We start from the raw sequence: 12662 nt of genomic DNA, 5'->3' as shown, positions 1-12662 counted from the left end.
CTTGCTTACTTCTGCTTCCCTACCTTTTGGTACACCTGACTCTAACGGACATGTTTTAATCAGAATAGTTAGTTGCAACAGCTTGTTCAACCCCTATAATCTTTGCGAAGTAATGCCCACTACTGTGGTTCAGTTCAGTTGCTCAGTCGTGTCCGACCCTTTGCGACCTCATGAATCGCAGCACGCCACTACTGTGGTAACACCTTCTTAATGTGAAAACTTTGAGTGTAAGGCAACTGAAAGAACATCAAGCTGAAGTGCTGTGGGAATAAGTTGCATTCAGGATCTAAGATAACTAATTTTATCTGTTTTCATATTTGCTCTCACATATGGGGTTGTTTACCTATGGGGTTGCATAGTGGATTTGCTACAATGTTAGGGACTTATCAGGGAAAGAAAGGCTCAATAATACAGGAAGAGAACATATTTCATAGCTGCATTAATAGTAATGCTTTTTGAAAGCACTTTAGTATTTGTATTTTGCTTGGAAATAATTCCAAGAGAAATCAAAATAGCTATTACCCCATTTGAGATGACGAGATCATTAAGCTAGCTAATGCTAATGGAATTATAACTTTTGATTCTTGACAACTAGCTCAATCTGTAAGAACATAAATCCTAAATTTTTCCCCTCACAAATCCTAAATTCAACCACAGTATGTTTTTGAAACTGCATTTCAAAACAGGTACCCTAAATCTCTCTGTAAAAAACAAGGGGAAAATATGTTTAACAGCAATTTATAGTAGTACTTTATTTCAGTAAAGACAAAGTTTTGTTATTTTTGTCTTCAAGTTCCTATTACATAAGTTTATCAGAAAACTACTTTTTCTTAAATATTAGCCAATATTCCCTAACAGATTGCTACTACAGTATATAAAATGTTACCTCTAGATCAGAAAGTCCACACATAGTTTCAGTTTTCAAAACTGCAGTACTTTTAAGATACAGTGGAATCCCTATTAAAGTTTATACCCAGGTATAGCAGTGTAACTTCTCTATATAAAACTCAGTTTTGATTTCCCCCACATTCACACTTTTGTAAATGTTTAAACAGCTCAGCAGCATTTAGTTTATGACCTTTCTCTACCAACCCCAGTGGTTACCATGAACCACTGCACCCATTAAATACTGCAAAGGCATCTGTCAGCAGAATATGAAGACCATACAGGAGGTCTATAGGTAAAAGGGAAGGGGAACAAAATATCTAGTATACCAGTTAAGAATTACTACTGTATGAAACTGATAAACCAGAAAAATATCCAAGTTCCATAAACTAATTTAGGAATTCTGAACACATTTCTTACATCTGCAGTATGGTGTTTAGTAGACATATGAAATGTCAGGATGGATACATAAGAAATCTGTAACGAGGAACCCCTTGGTGTTCCAGTGGTTAGGACTTGGCCCTCTTACTGCCAGATCAGATACCTCCCTAGTCGGGGAAGTCAAGATCCCACAAGCTGTGCAGTGCAGCAAACAATAAATAAGTCTGTAACTAACGCTGACTGACTGGATGAAACTACATGTGTGGTCTAGGGTTGGAAGACATTTTTTGAAGTATTTTCGTACTTCTTAACATCATGTACCATGTCAAATATCTGAACTATTGAAATAAAAATTTTTAATTGCATCCCATAAAACAAACAGTTAGGGAGGACATTTAAAAACTTCTGAAGGGAAAATAAAAGGCTTCTGAATGGTTTATTATTAAAAATACTTGAAATACATTCTCCCAGAGTTTTCTGCTATTCAAGAAGCTTATTCCTGAAGGGCTATGGATAAAGGAAATGTTTTTAAACAATTTAGTTTATTAAAAAACTAAACCAAATCCTTTTTGAAAATGCAAATGATCACCATCTATTTTGTACAGATTCCCTCATATTTTTATTAAGATCAAAAACCTCATTATTTTAAAAGTGTCTTCATAAATGATTTAAAAGAAATACACATCAGTGTCATAACAGTACGTTTTCACGTTTTCTACTATCACTCAAGCACTGCGGCACTTTGGCTTTTAAGTGCAAGGAGAGTAGTGAGTTCGCTAAAGGTAACATCATTGGCATTTTTATACTTTTAACAACAGAATATGAAGATGGTATGCCAAATAAAGACTGCTGATGCTGATGGATCATTCTGAGACATAAACAAGATACCTGACTTCTCCCAATAAGAAAGAATTACTGATAGAAGCAAAACATAGATGAGTCCCAGACATAAAGTTGTGTAAAAGGGCCAAAACCAAAAGAGTGTAGGTTCCATCTACCTTAAATTCAAAAGCAGGTCAAACTAATCTATGCTGAAAGAAGAAACAAAATGGTTATTGTTCGGGGCAGGGAGAATACTGACTGGGAAGATGCAGAAGAAAGCCTTCTGGGGTACTGAAAATGTTCGATATATTGATTTGGGTGGCGGTCACCTAAGTGTTTACATGTGTAAAAATTCATCACGTTGTAAAGACTTATGCACTTTCCTGTATGTCATATATCTATTCTTCCTACTTTCTGTCCCCCACACCCCCAATCGTCTTTTCATAGGAGGAGACAAAGATCTTGAAGAAAACTATTAACTCAGTCTTTTTCTTTTTTACCCCCAAAGACAGGAATAACCACAAAGATCTACTTAGTTACTTAGCTCTTCTTCCAAACAGAAAAAACAATACAAGGTTTCTGAAAGAGTACGATAAAATCAAACAGAAACAAAAAAAAAAATCCAGACCAAATTCCAAGCAAGAAGAGTCTGCCTGTGGCCAGCTGCCAAGGTACTGAACTGAGTTCAGACAAAAGAGACTGTCTTCCAGGCACCTACTATACAACAAGCTAATCAGTAATATCTGTACATGCTTCTCTTACTATCTGTAGAAATTAGTTTTACAAATAGAAGAATTCAGTCAAAGAAATATAAGACTAGGAATAATGTACCTAAAAGATACATGGCCTCACCTCCTCATATTTTTTTAATTTAAGAGAAACTTGAAGACTGCTTCTGTAGAAGTGGATTAAGAAAAATATTCTGGTCTTTCCAAATTCTTATATCAGACAGAACCTACTGTAGGTGAAAAAAATTTAATCTGTGAATATTCAGTGACTCCCTTGAATACATTCTTTATATAAGAATATTTTATATAAATGAATATTTTAAATACAATAGTGTCCAAATTTTCAGTAATTAACAGATTTAAACTGACGCCCTCCTGACAGATGACCAGAAATGTAGTAGCAATTCTGAAGAAGGGCACATCGAGGAAAAGCAGAGAGAGCCTTCTTACCTGCTGTTTGTTTCTCACCATGTTTTCCCAGCTGGTCTTCTGGGCTTCTGGCATTCCCTCCTGAGGGAAAGCATCCATTAGATTTGTACACTCTCTTCAGATACTGGTGACAACCTTTTAAAGCACCTTTCCAATAACCCCAAATGCTAACAAATCCAAGTATTCCTTCGTGCACCTAAAATAATCCTGAAGGGTCATTAAGAAATGGGAAGTTGCTTTCTTTCCCCTTCAGGTGATGATGGATTATCAACACCTAGATCTTGTGCCTTCAAATGACTCTGAAACCAACTATGAAGGTGTCTAAGTGAGGAACCTTAGGATAAGCACCTTGTACAGACTACTTCCTTATTCGGTTTGTCCAACTCAAACCAATTTCTCCAGCTGCTGCTCTACTATCACTTCTGGGCCTTGTGCCCTCTCTAATAAGGTACCAAGTAGATAAAGGTGCTGAAGCCCACAGAAACTCATCAAGTTTTTAGAAATTCTTCAGAGTCCTTAGAGGTCTCAGTAGCTTTTAGGTCATAAAACCAGTCTGCTTTCGAGCAAAAATTGGTTTTTGTTTTTTTTAAAGGTTAAATAAAGATCAAGGAATGGAATACATGTGCCCTGGACATATTTCCCCAAATGCTTAGCTAACAAAGATGAATAAGAACTTGGAATATTAACAGTATCTGTATGTGTGTGTGTTTATGTGTTTGCACAGAGAAATTAGAACACTGCAAAATGATCTTTCAACATCTGCTAAACTAGTGATAAAGAACCCGCCTGCCAATGCAGGAGACCTAAGAGACATGGGTTCAATCCCTGGGTTGGGAAGATCCCCTACAGGAGGGCGTGGCAACCCACTTCAGTATTCTTGCCTGGAGAATCCCATAGGATAGAAGACCCTGCTGGGCTACAATCCATAGGGTCTCAAAGAGTCGGACATAAATGAAGCAACTTAGCATGCTCACAAACTATTTTTGCCCCGCTATAAGCTTTATAAGGTTCTATAAGCTTTGTAGGGATATTTACATTTAATCATTTCAGGCCATTCTCTACAATGATCCAATTTCTTGAAAATAACCCAATATCAAGTAAGAACTCTTTATTCATTTCTTTCCAAAAGATGAACCTTAACATCAACACTTCTTAGATGATAGTTTGTGAAGTTTAATAATTTGTGAAGACAGCATTTAATTGGCTGCCCAAAGACTCTCATTCATCTCTGTAGCTACCTCACCTTATTAAAAACGCAATTCCTGCCAACAATTTTCATTTGCAAGTTGCATGTTCAAATGGAAAGAAGTATATTTTAAATCTTTCTCTTTTCAATAGACTCTTTTGCAGATACTGACCAAGAACACAGCAACACTCAATGATGAATTTCATAATGCTCAAAATAAGGCACTGAAGATATCAGAGCCAAATAAGCCCCAAGAATTTCCAAGATGAAACCCTTCAGGAAACTACTCCCTAAGTAAAACCAAGCAAACCTAAGCCCCAGTGTACTTGTTCTTACCTGTAATTGGAATCAGTTTCCAATGTATTTCAGTCTCTTCAACATTATTTGACTTAGATTGTCTATGGAATCCATGTTCAATGTGAATAGTAGGACACAAACTGCAATCTTCAAAATTATTCATACTAATTAAATTTGGATCCTAAAAATTAAGAGTACAGATTCAATACCTTTCTTTTCAACTAATTTTAAAGTCAAGAATTAACACCTTTTTTCACAGCAAATGCTCAACCCTCAATCTAAACATTACAAATGAGTAAAATCAACACGATAAAGGTATTATACTCTAATCTCAAACACAAGCGAGCAACCAGCACTTTCAAGCAGCTCCTGACAAAACAAGTTGTCTGGCTGTGACTTTTATCACAATGGTAAATCTTAGACTATATGGGCAGTAGCAAGACTTGCTTTCATGTCTTTGTAACAAGGAATAACTTATAAATACTATCCGGCACAGACACTATTACTGAAATGTGTATCATTTCTTTGTGAAAAAGAAAAACGAGCACACCCACCATCTCCCTTTCACACAAATATTCACAAAAGCAAACAAAGATAATCCAATCATAGAGGCTTACTTCTTTCAAGTGGAATTTATGGTCAGTGCCTACTTCACTCGCAGAAACACCAACAGGATACTTTAAAGATGATGGATCAGTGTCTAGCAATGGGCTCTGAGTATCCTTAAAACGTGCATTTTCGACTTTTGCACCAGTAGACTGCTCACATTCTTTCTTCTCCAGGGTAGAGCTCAACTCATACGCATGCTTTCGCCTCATCTCTTCATAGGCGTCATCAGAGCTCAGTCCTAGGGCCTTGTTGACTGTATCTGTCAGGGAGGCATCAGAATGACGTGCATTTGCTAGTGTTTCTGACAGCCAATTAAACAGCCTATGGATGTCAGCAACGCCCGAGTTAGAGGTATCCTGCTGCTGCCGTCTCAAGTCAGCTTCATGCCCAAGTGAGCCAACAGGCTGTGAGGACTCTGAAGGAAAGAAGAAAGAGCCATCTCTTACAGTTTGGAAGCCAAGCATAAAAATTTTTTAAAAATAAATATATATAGATACATACACCTAAAATTTAATTATAATCTGACATTTATAGGCAAGAACTCAATCAAATCACCTGCTATGAGTTTACAAGTATATCCACCCCTTACTTTCCAAACACGACTGATTCTAAAATTTTGCACACAGGTCAAAATTTCCATTTAATGAGGTTTATCTTCATCATATATTGAAAATTCTATTAAGAAATGAGCTTAGCTATCATGTTGGTAATGTGGATAATACATATAAATAACTGTACTATAGTTACCTTAAACTCTACCACCAAAATCCTAAAAATCAACGAGATACTTGACAACAGAAAAATACGTATCCTTACTGTTTTGCAAAGTGTTCAAGCAGGGTATGCAGAGTACACTTAAATCTTCTAAAGAAATAATCAAAACCCATGACTTTGATTTTGATCTCTCCTGTAACATTTTGTACTAACCTTGTAACCTAAACTTTATCTTAAATGACTAGATTACTTAATTCATAACAAAGTTGAGGTATTAAGAGATGCAAAATAAAAAAAAAAAAAGATGCAAAATCATCCCAAAGAAATCTACACCAATCTTACAATAAAAACAAAAACTATTAGGAGAGAAAACATATAAGACATGGCTTCAAGCACGTATAAATCTGGGTTATATGCACCACCAATATATTTAAAAACTTGTAAAGAGAGTAGACATTCAGAAACTCACGTGCCTTAATACTTAGAGTAAAGCTAGGGTAGATGTTGCAATTTAGGTAGTGCATAATATACCACAGTCCCCCAAAATGAGAAACAGGGTATATACTGTACCTGATTATATGAAATTACAGAGAAGGTAAAATAATCTAAAGAGACAGAAAGCAGACCAGCAATGGAGTGCAAAGAGACAAATTCAAAGAAAGACAAGGCAACGTTTGGAGGTAATGAGAATATCCCATATGTTGGAGTGGGAATAACAAGCTATAAAAAACTGATCGAAGTGTGCACTTAAATGAGTACACTGTATGTAAATCATACTTTAAAAAGTTGATATTAGAGGGGGTAGGGGAAATAGAAGTAGAGGACTTCCCTGGTGGCACAGTGGATAAGAATCCACCCGCCAAAGCAGGGGACACGTGTTTGATCCCTGGTCTGGTAAGATCCCACACGCCATGGAGAAACTAAGCCCATATGCCCCAACTACAGAGCCTGCCTGCTGCAACTACTGAAGCCCATGTGCCTGGGCCTGAGCTCTACAACAAGAGAAACCACCACAATGAGAAGACCCACACTGCAACTAGAGAGTAGCCCCTGCTTTCCGCAACTAGAGAAAGCCTGCACACTGCAATGAAAGACGCAGCACATCCAAAAATAAACAAAAATAAATAAATAAAATTAAAAAAAAAATAAAGTAAGCTCACCACCAAATCAAGACCAGCATATTTTAAAAGTTAGAATCCTACTTTTAAATCTTTACTTTCAGAATCAGAAATAAAGTATGCAAAATGACTATAAATGAACAAAAGTGAGGAATGCCTAGCCATGCCCGTCTGATGTCACTAGTTCTGCTTTAACCATTCTATCCATCTCCCCAGCCCCCCTTCCCTCTTTCTCCATTGGTCCACTATAACTAGCATGGCTTTCCCACCATTTTAATTTTTGATAAAGCCTGATTTCCGCCCAAGTATTTTTTCACATCTACAAATTAGCCACTTATCTGCTAAAATGGTGCCAAATTTTAACTATCTTGCCCATTATGTGTTCAGTACCAGGAAATAGGAATGATGCTTAACAGTCAGTCAAAAGTGACTTCAAACATGGATCAGTGAACTACGTAACTTTAGATAAAATTATTTAACTTCTAAGATGGTTTTCTTTACCTGTAAAATAAGGATAATAATGTCTACCAATCAAGAACTAAATGAGTCTATACACATAAAGCAGCTAGCTAACAGTAAGCACTTCACTCTCAAGATAGAAGTCAACAGTAATGATAGTATGGATCAGTAAACACCATCAGGTTCAGAACAGAGCAGAAAACCAGCAGAAGGGAAAGGAGTAGAAAAGTATCAAGGAACAGAACAGCCAGAAAGCTAAGGAGGGATCACAACTGCAAAGACACAAGGCTTGAAAGAAATGAAAGATGCTTTGTGAGAAAAGAAAAAAGTACCAGGCTGACCATTACGTATTCTGAGAAGAGTGTCTGTTGGGGAGAGTGGGAATCAGGGCTACTCAGGCTGGACAAGGCCAGGCTATAACAAAGCCTTGAAAGGCAAATACAGAAGCTGAGACAGTTGGCAAATTAGTAAAACAATACTGAGAAGAACATGATACTGAAATTAGCGTTAGAAGCAAGGAAGGCCACCCAGAATAGGGTCAAGGATGAAACACTGGAAAGAGAGAAAACAGATCAAGTGAAGAAAAAACCATGAAAGTTCTGAAAAGAACAGCACTGTCAAAAAGAACTTTCTGCAGTGATGAAATGTCCTCCACCTGTGCTGTTCAGAACAGCAGTGTCGGTGGTGAAATGTAGCTGGTATATAATACAGGAAATGAATTTCTAGTTCAATCAATTTAAATTTAAATCATTTAATCTTAAACTGAATAGCGGAGGAAGAGAGAAAGTAAAGGAGCACAGAGGAGTGAAAAGCGACTGAGGTTACAGACTGATTAGAGAACAATATAATACAGGCACTAACCCAGTCAGTTCCGAGACATGCTGAATTAGGAAACACATGAGTGAAGCTGCTTACTAAGAAACAGGAGGAGGACAGTCAGATCTACTGTAATTAACAAAAATAGCAGCAGTACAAAATGTACGGAATGCAAAGGAACACATTTCATGCTGATAGACTAGCAGTGTTAAAAATCTAGATGAAAAGATCCTTTAAATTACTAGCAATACTGAAACATTTAAGAGAAGAATTTGTCTTTTTCTGTCACCTAAAAACAACAAAAATAGAAAAAATAAAAACCCAAACAAATTACTGGACTCCTAGGATGGGAAAAAGAGTGTGCATCTAAGAAATTTTAAAGCTCAGAAGGCTCTTTTCATTAATGAACATTCTAAAAGAACTCAATATTCAATTTTGTACTTTTCCAATTATAAAAGTAAAGAAATAATTAAAGGGAAGCAGCTCCAATTAGGAAGGTGATAGCTGAACATACTTTATTTTCTTATTTTAGCCTCAAGTGACACAATTCAGAAATCTGATATACAAAGACAAGAACTGGAGTCTCTCCCGACTCGAAAAGAAAAAAAAAAAAAAAAAAGACAAGAACTGGCAAATATTTTCTGTAAAGGATCAGAGAGTAAATATTTTAGGCTTTGTGGACCATACAATCTGTCTCAACTGTGCCATTATGGTGTAAAAGAAGCTAAATACACATAAACAAATAGGTATGGCTGTATTCCTATAAAATCTCCTTTAGAAAAACTGGCTGGATTGGCTCTCAAGCTATAATTTGCAAACCCTTGTTATGAGGAGAAAAGATAGAAACTACTTAACTATGTTTTTGGCTGTTACTTTTACACTATATAAAAGCAATTCTGATATTTTACCTTCATACAGTTGGCAATTTTCAGATAAATTACTGGTTTTGGCGAGCTTTCTCGTATTTTCAGGTAGATCCTCAAGCTTCCTCTTCAAGACAGTTTTGCTTCTCGTATCTTCTGTGTCTGAATCCCCACCCACATTTTTTTTCTTACACTGAATTAAATTAATCAATTCTTTGACTCTGTCCTTATCATAATCCAAAGAGTGAGATGACTTCTGCTTTCCAGATAAAACAGTTTCACCCCTTGAGTTATTTCGTTTTCCAAATTTCATTTTTGTACCATTCATTTCTTCTTCTTGGCCTTCATAATCTGAAAGTGGACTAAACTGTTGAAGTTTTCTATTTTCTTCAAATAGCTCTTTTAATTTATAAATAGGTAACTGATACATTTCAGGTCGAAAAATATAGGTATGCAAACAATTATCAATATGGGATTTATTTTTTGGAGCTGAATATAAGAATTTTTTATCATCTAATCGTGAATCATATGGAAACATGATAAACTCTCGTTTACCTGAACCAAAACCTCTCTTAAAAAATTCACTTACATACTTCTCAACAACAGAATGAAAATTTATAGTATTTATATTTTTGAATTCCTTTCGACACTGAATCAAAGCAAATTGTAAAAACTGAGTTATTTTTAACACATCTGACATGCTCTCATGTTTCTCCTGAGGTGCTGCACTGGTTGAGCCTTTTTGTGCTGTAAACAAACAAAAAAAAAGCAAACCATGTTAGTAATCAAGAAACCAGACAAGTACAGATCTACATACTGTCAAAGCACCCATACATTAGTGGTGGACCAAACCAGTATGTACCTTAATGAAAAATGAAAGTGAAAGTCACTCAGTCATGTCTGACTCTTTGCAACCCCATCGACTATACAGTCCACGGGATTCTCTAGGCCAGAATACTGGAGTGGGGAGCCTTTCCCTTCTCCAGGTGATCTCCCCAACCCAGGGACTCAAACCCAGGTCTCCCGCATTGCGGGTGGGTTCTTTAGCAGCGGAACCACAAGGGAAGCCCAAGTATACTGGAGCAGGTAGCCTATCCCTTCTCCAAGGGATTTTCCTGACCCAGGAATCGAATTGGGGTCTCCTGCATGGCAGGTGGATTATTTACCAACTGAGCTATCGGGGAAGTTCATATGTATCCTAACATACATATGTTAACAAGAATACACAAATAGCATGCCTCTAAGTCCAGGAGCATAAAATGGGCCAATAAGAAACTAGAACATGAAAATTACGGAATATTATTTTTAAAGGGAAGAACACCTGCCCTTTGAAGATCCTTGTCATGTCCCTAGGCATCAACTACTGGCAAGCAAAATACACGGAGAAACGGAGAAAAAGGGTAAAATCTGAGGCTCCTAGAAAGACAGTCCTGCAAATGACCATGACGTCACTCCTTCCTGTTTTAACATAACAGACTTAACTTTACATGAACTCTATCCCCATAAGCAGATAGGCAGGCACTGAATTGCTACAATTGAGAATCTCTCTCTTTTTTTGTTTGCCATGCCCCAGGTCTTGAAGGATCTTGGGTCCCCTATCAGGGACTGAATCCGAGTCCTCAGGAGTGAAAACAGAGTCCTGACAAGTGAACTGCCAGGAAATTCCCATGAATCTCACTTTTAATCTAACAGTGAGAACTTTACCTTAACACAGCATTATTAATACACCATTAGAAATGGTGACTAGAAAAATTTCTCTAAAATAGTGTGAAGATTATTAATTTTGAATGGTCCAATATGTAACCTAGTGCACGATACACTTAACATTACTAAAATTTGAATGCAAAAATGAACTAAGCTTAAAAAAAAATCTTAGAAATCCTGAAAACCTAAGCTATATTACTGTAACAATTTCAATCAATGTTAGTGAAAACACTGATAAAAACCAAAATAATTTTTCATTGTTAGGGAAAAAAAGCCATATAATTTGTGTTTTATATTGTTAATACCTCTTAATATCTCCATTATTTCCCAAAACATGGCGTAAGAAAGTCAAAATGCTGAGTTACCTGAAAATTTGCACTAAAATGCAGTTATCTATATGTAACTAGATTTAGATAGCCAATGAACTTACAAGGAACTATTCCTCTAGGTTCTTGAAATAGAAACAAAGCATGTAAGACTCGAGGCTTAGCAGTTTGATGTTCTAAAAAAAAACAACAGAAATTCATTAGCAATATGTATTAACTTTGAAAAAGTTAAAGGAAAATATAAAAAATTAAAGAGATCACCTACCATATGGAGGAACCATTTGATAAGGAGAGAGAAGAAAAAGGTATCCTCGGTCTCCCAAAGGTTTAACAAGAACCTGCATTTTTGGAAGAAGGAAAAAGTTGAATCTGCTTTATTATTCACCAGAAGGCAGAAACATAGCAAGCAGTTCCTACTAATTGCAAGGAAAGCAAAAAGTTTTTATCTTTTTAAGGAAAAGTACTGCTACTGAATTAGAGACAAACCCTACCAATTCTCTGCGAACCGGATTCCAACTAATTAAGAATTCCTTAAGTTTTCACAGTTTTAATGAGAAAATATTACTGAAAGAATTCTAAGTAACTGTTAAATCAATTAGCTGATTTTTCCTTGAAACTAACAGAACCAAACAAAAACTAAAACTTCAAATATTTTCCTCAGCAATTCAGAAGCCATGTTAAAAATTGCCAAGGTGGCGTGCTACATGTTGGAGATATGAAACAAGTAGGGTCAAATTGCTGCCTTTCAAGAGCTCAGGCTCATTTCAAATACAAAGTGTTGCTATAATCTACTTCTTCACATATTTAATGAACATCTTTCACATGTAAAGTAATCCTGCCTTACCAGAGATAAAGTGAGACAAGCAGCACAAGATCCTTGATCAAAAGAAGTTTTTAACTGGGTAGTGAAAGTAACACAAGAAATATCAATAATTAGATAGACAGGAAAGGTCTTCAGAAGTTTTACAAAGCAACAGAAAGGGAAAACATATTTAGAGTGTATGGGAGGTGGAGTTCAAAGGATGGGTACATTGCCAAGGGCCTAAGATTGTGGGAAAGACATTTCAATAGAGGCAACATCACGAGGCAGAGTTACAACACGATGGACAGTTTGCAGGCATCAGAGTACTTACAACTAGCCAAGGGTAAGCAGAGACTAGGAGAAACATTAAGACAAATCTAGAAAGAAAGATCAAGGGCAAGATTGTAAGAAGACAAAAATGCCAAGTTAGCCAGAAATGCCCTGGAGAGTATAACCTTTTGAGCTGAAGTGTTTCCGTAAAAAATAGAGAAAACTTGATAGCACTGGAGGAAAGAAAACAACG

The 12662-nt window shown here is 36.4% G+C and overlaps 1 protein-coding gene across 4 annotated transcripts in view; it reads right to left on the bottom strand.

The window, feature by feature from the left end:
- Positions 1-12662, bottom strand: part of TASOR (transcription activation suppressor) — a 48408-nt gene that overhangs the window by 11004 nt on the left and 24742 nt on the right. For all 4 annotated transcript variants that reach the window (XM_043887027.1, XM_043887025.1, XM_043887028.1 and 1 more), the window contains exons 12-17: positions 11603-11675; positions 11442-11513; positions 9353-10054; positions 5346-5752; positions 4768-4909; positions 3267-3326 (exon numbers count right to left, since the gene is read on the bottom strand). In XM_043887027.1, coding sequence (XP_043742962.1) covers positions 3267-3326; positions 4768-4909; positions 5346-5752; positions 9353-10054; positions 11442-11513; positions 11603-11675 — 1456 coding nt within the window. The remainder of the gene's footprint in view (positions 1-3266; positions 3327-4767; positions 4910-5345; positions 5753-9352; positions 10055-11441; positions 11514-11602; positions 11676-12662) is intronic.

The sequence above is a fragment of the Cervus elaphus genome, chromosome 24 (assembly GCF_910594005.1).
Source record: "Cervus elaphus chromosome 24, mCerEla1.1, whole genome shotgun sequence".
In the NCBI taxonomy this organism is placed as follows: Eukaryota; Metazoa; Chordata; class Mammalia; order Artiodactyla; family Cervidae; genus Cervus; species Cervus elaphus.
The sequence above is the reverse complement of the archived record's forward strand: the minus strand, read 5'-3'. Positions and strand labels throughout refer to the sequence as shown.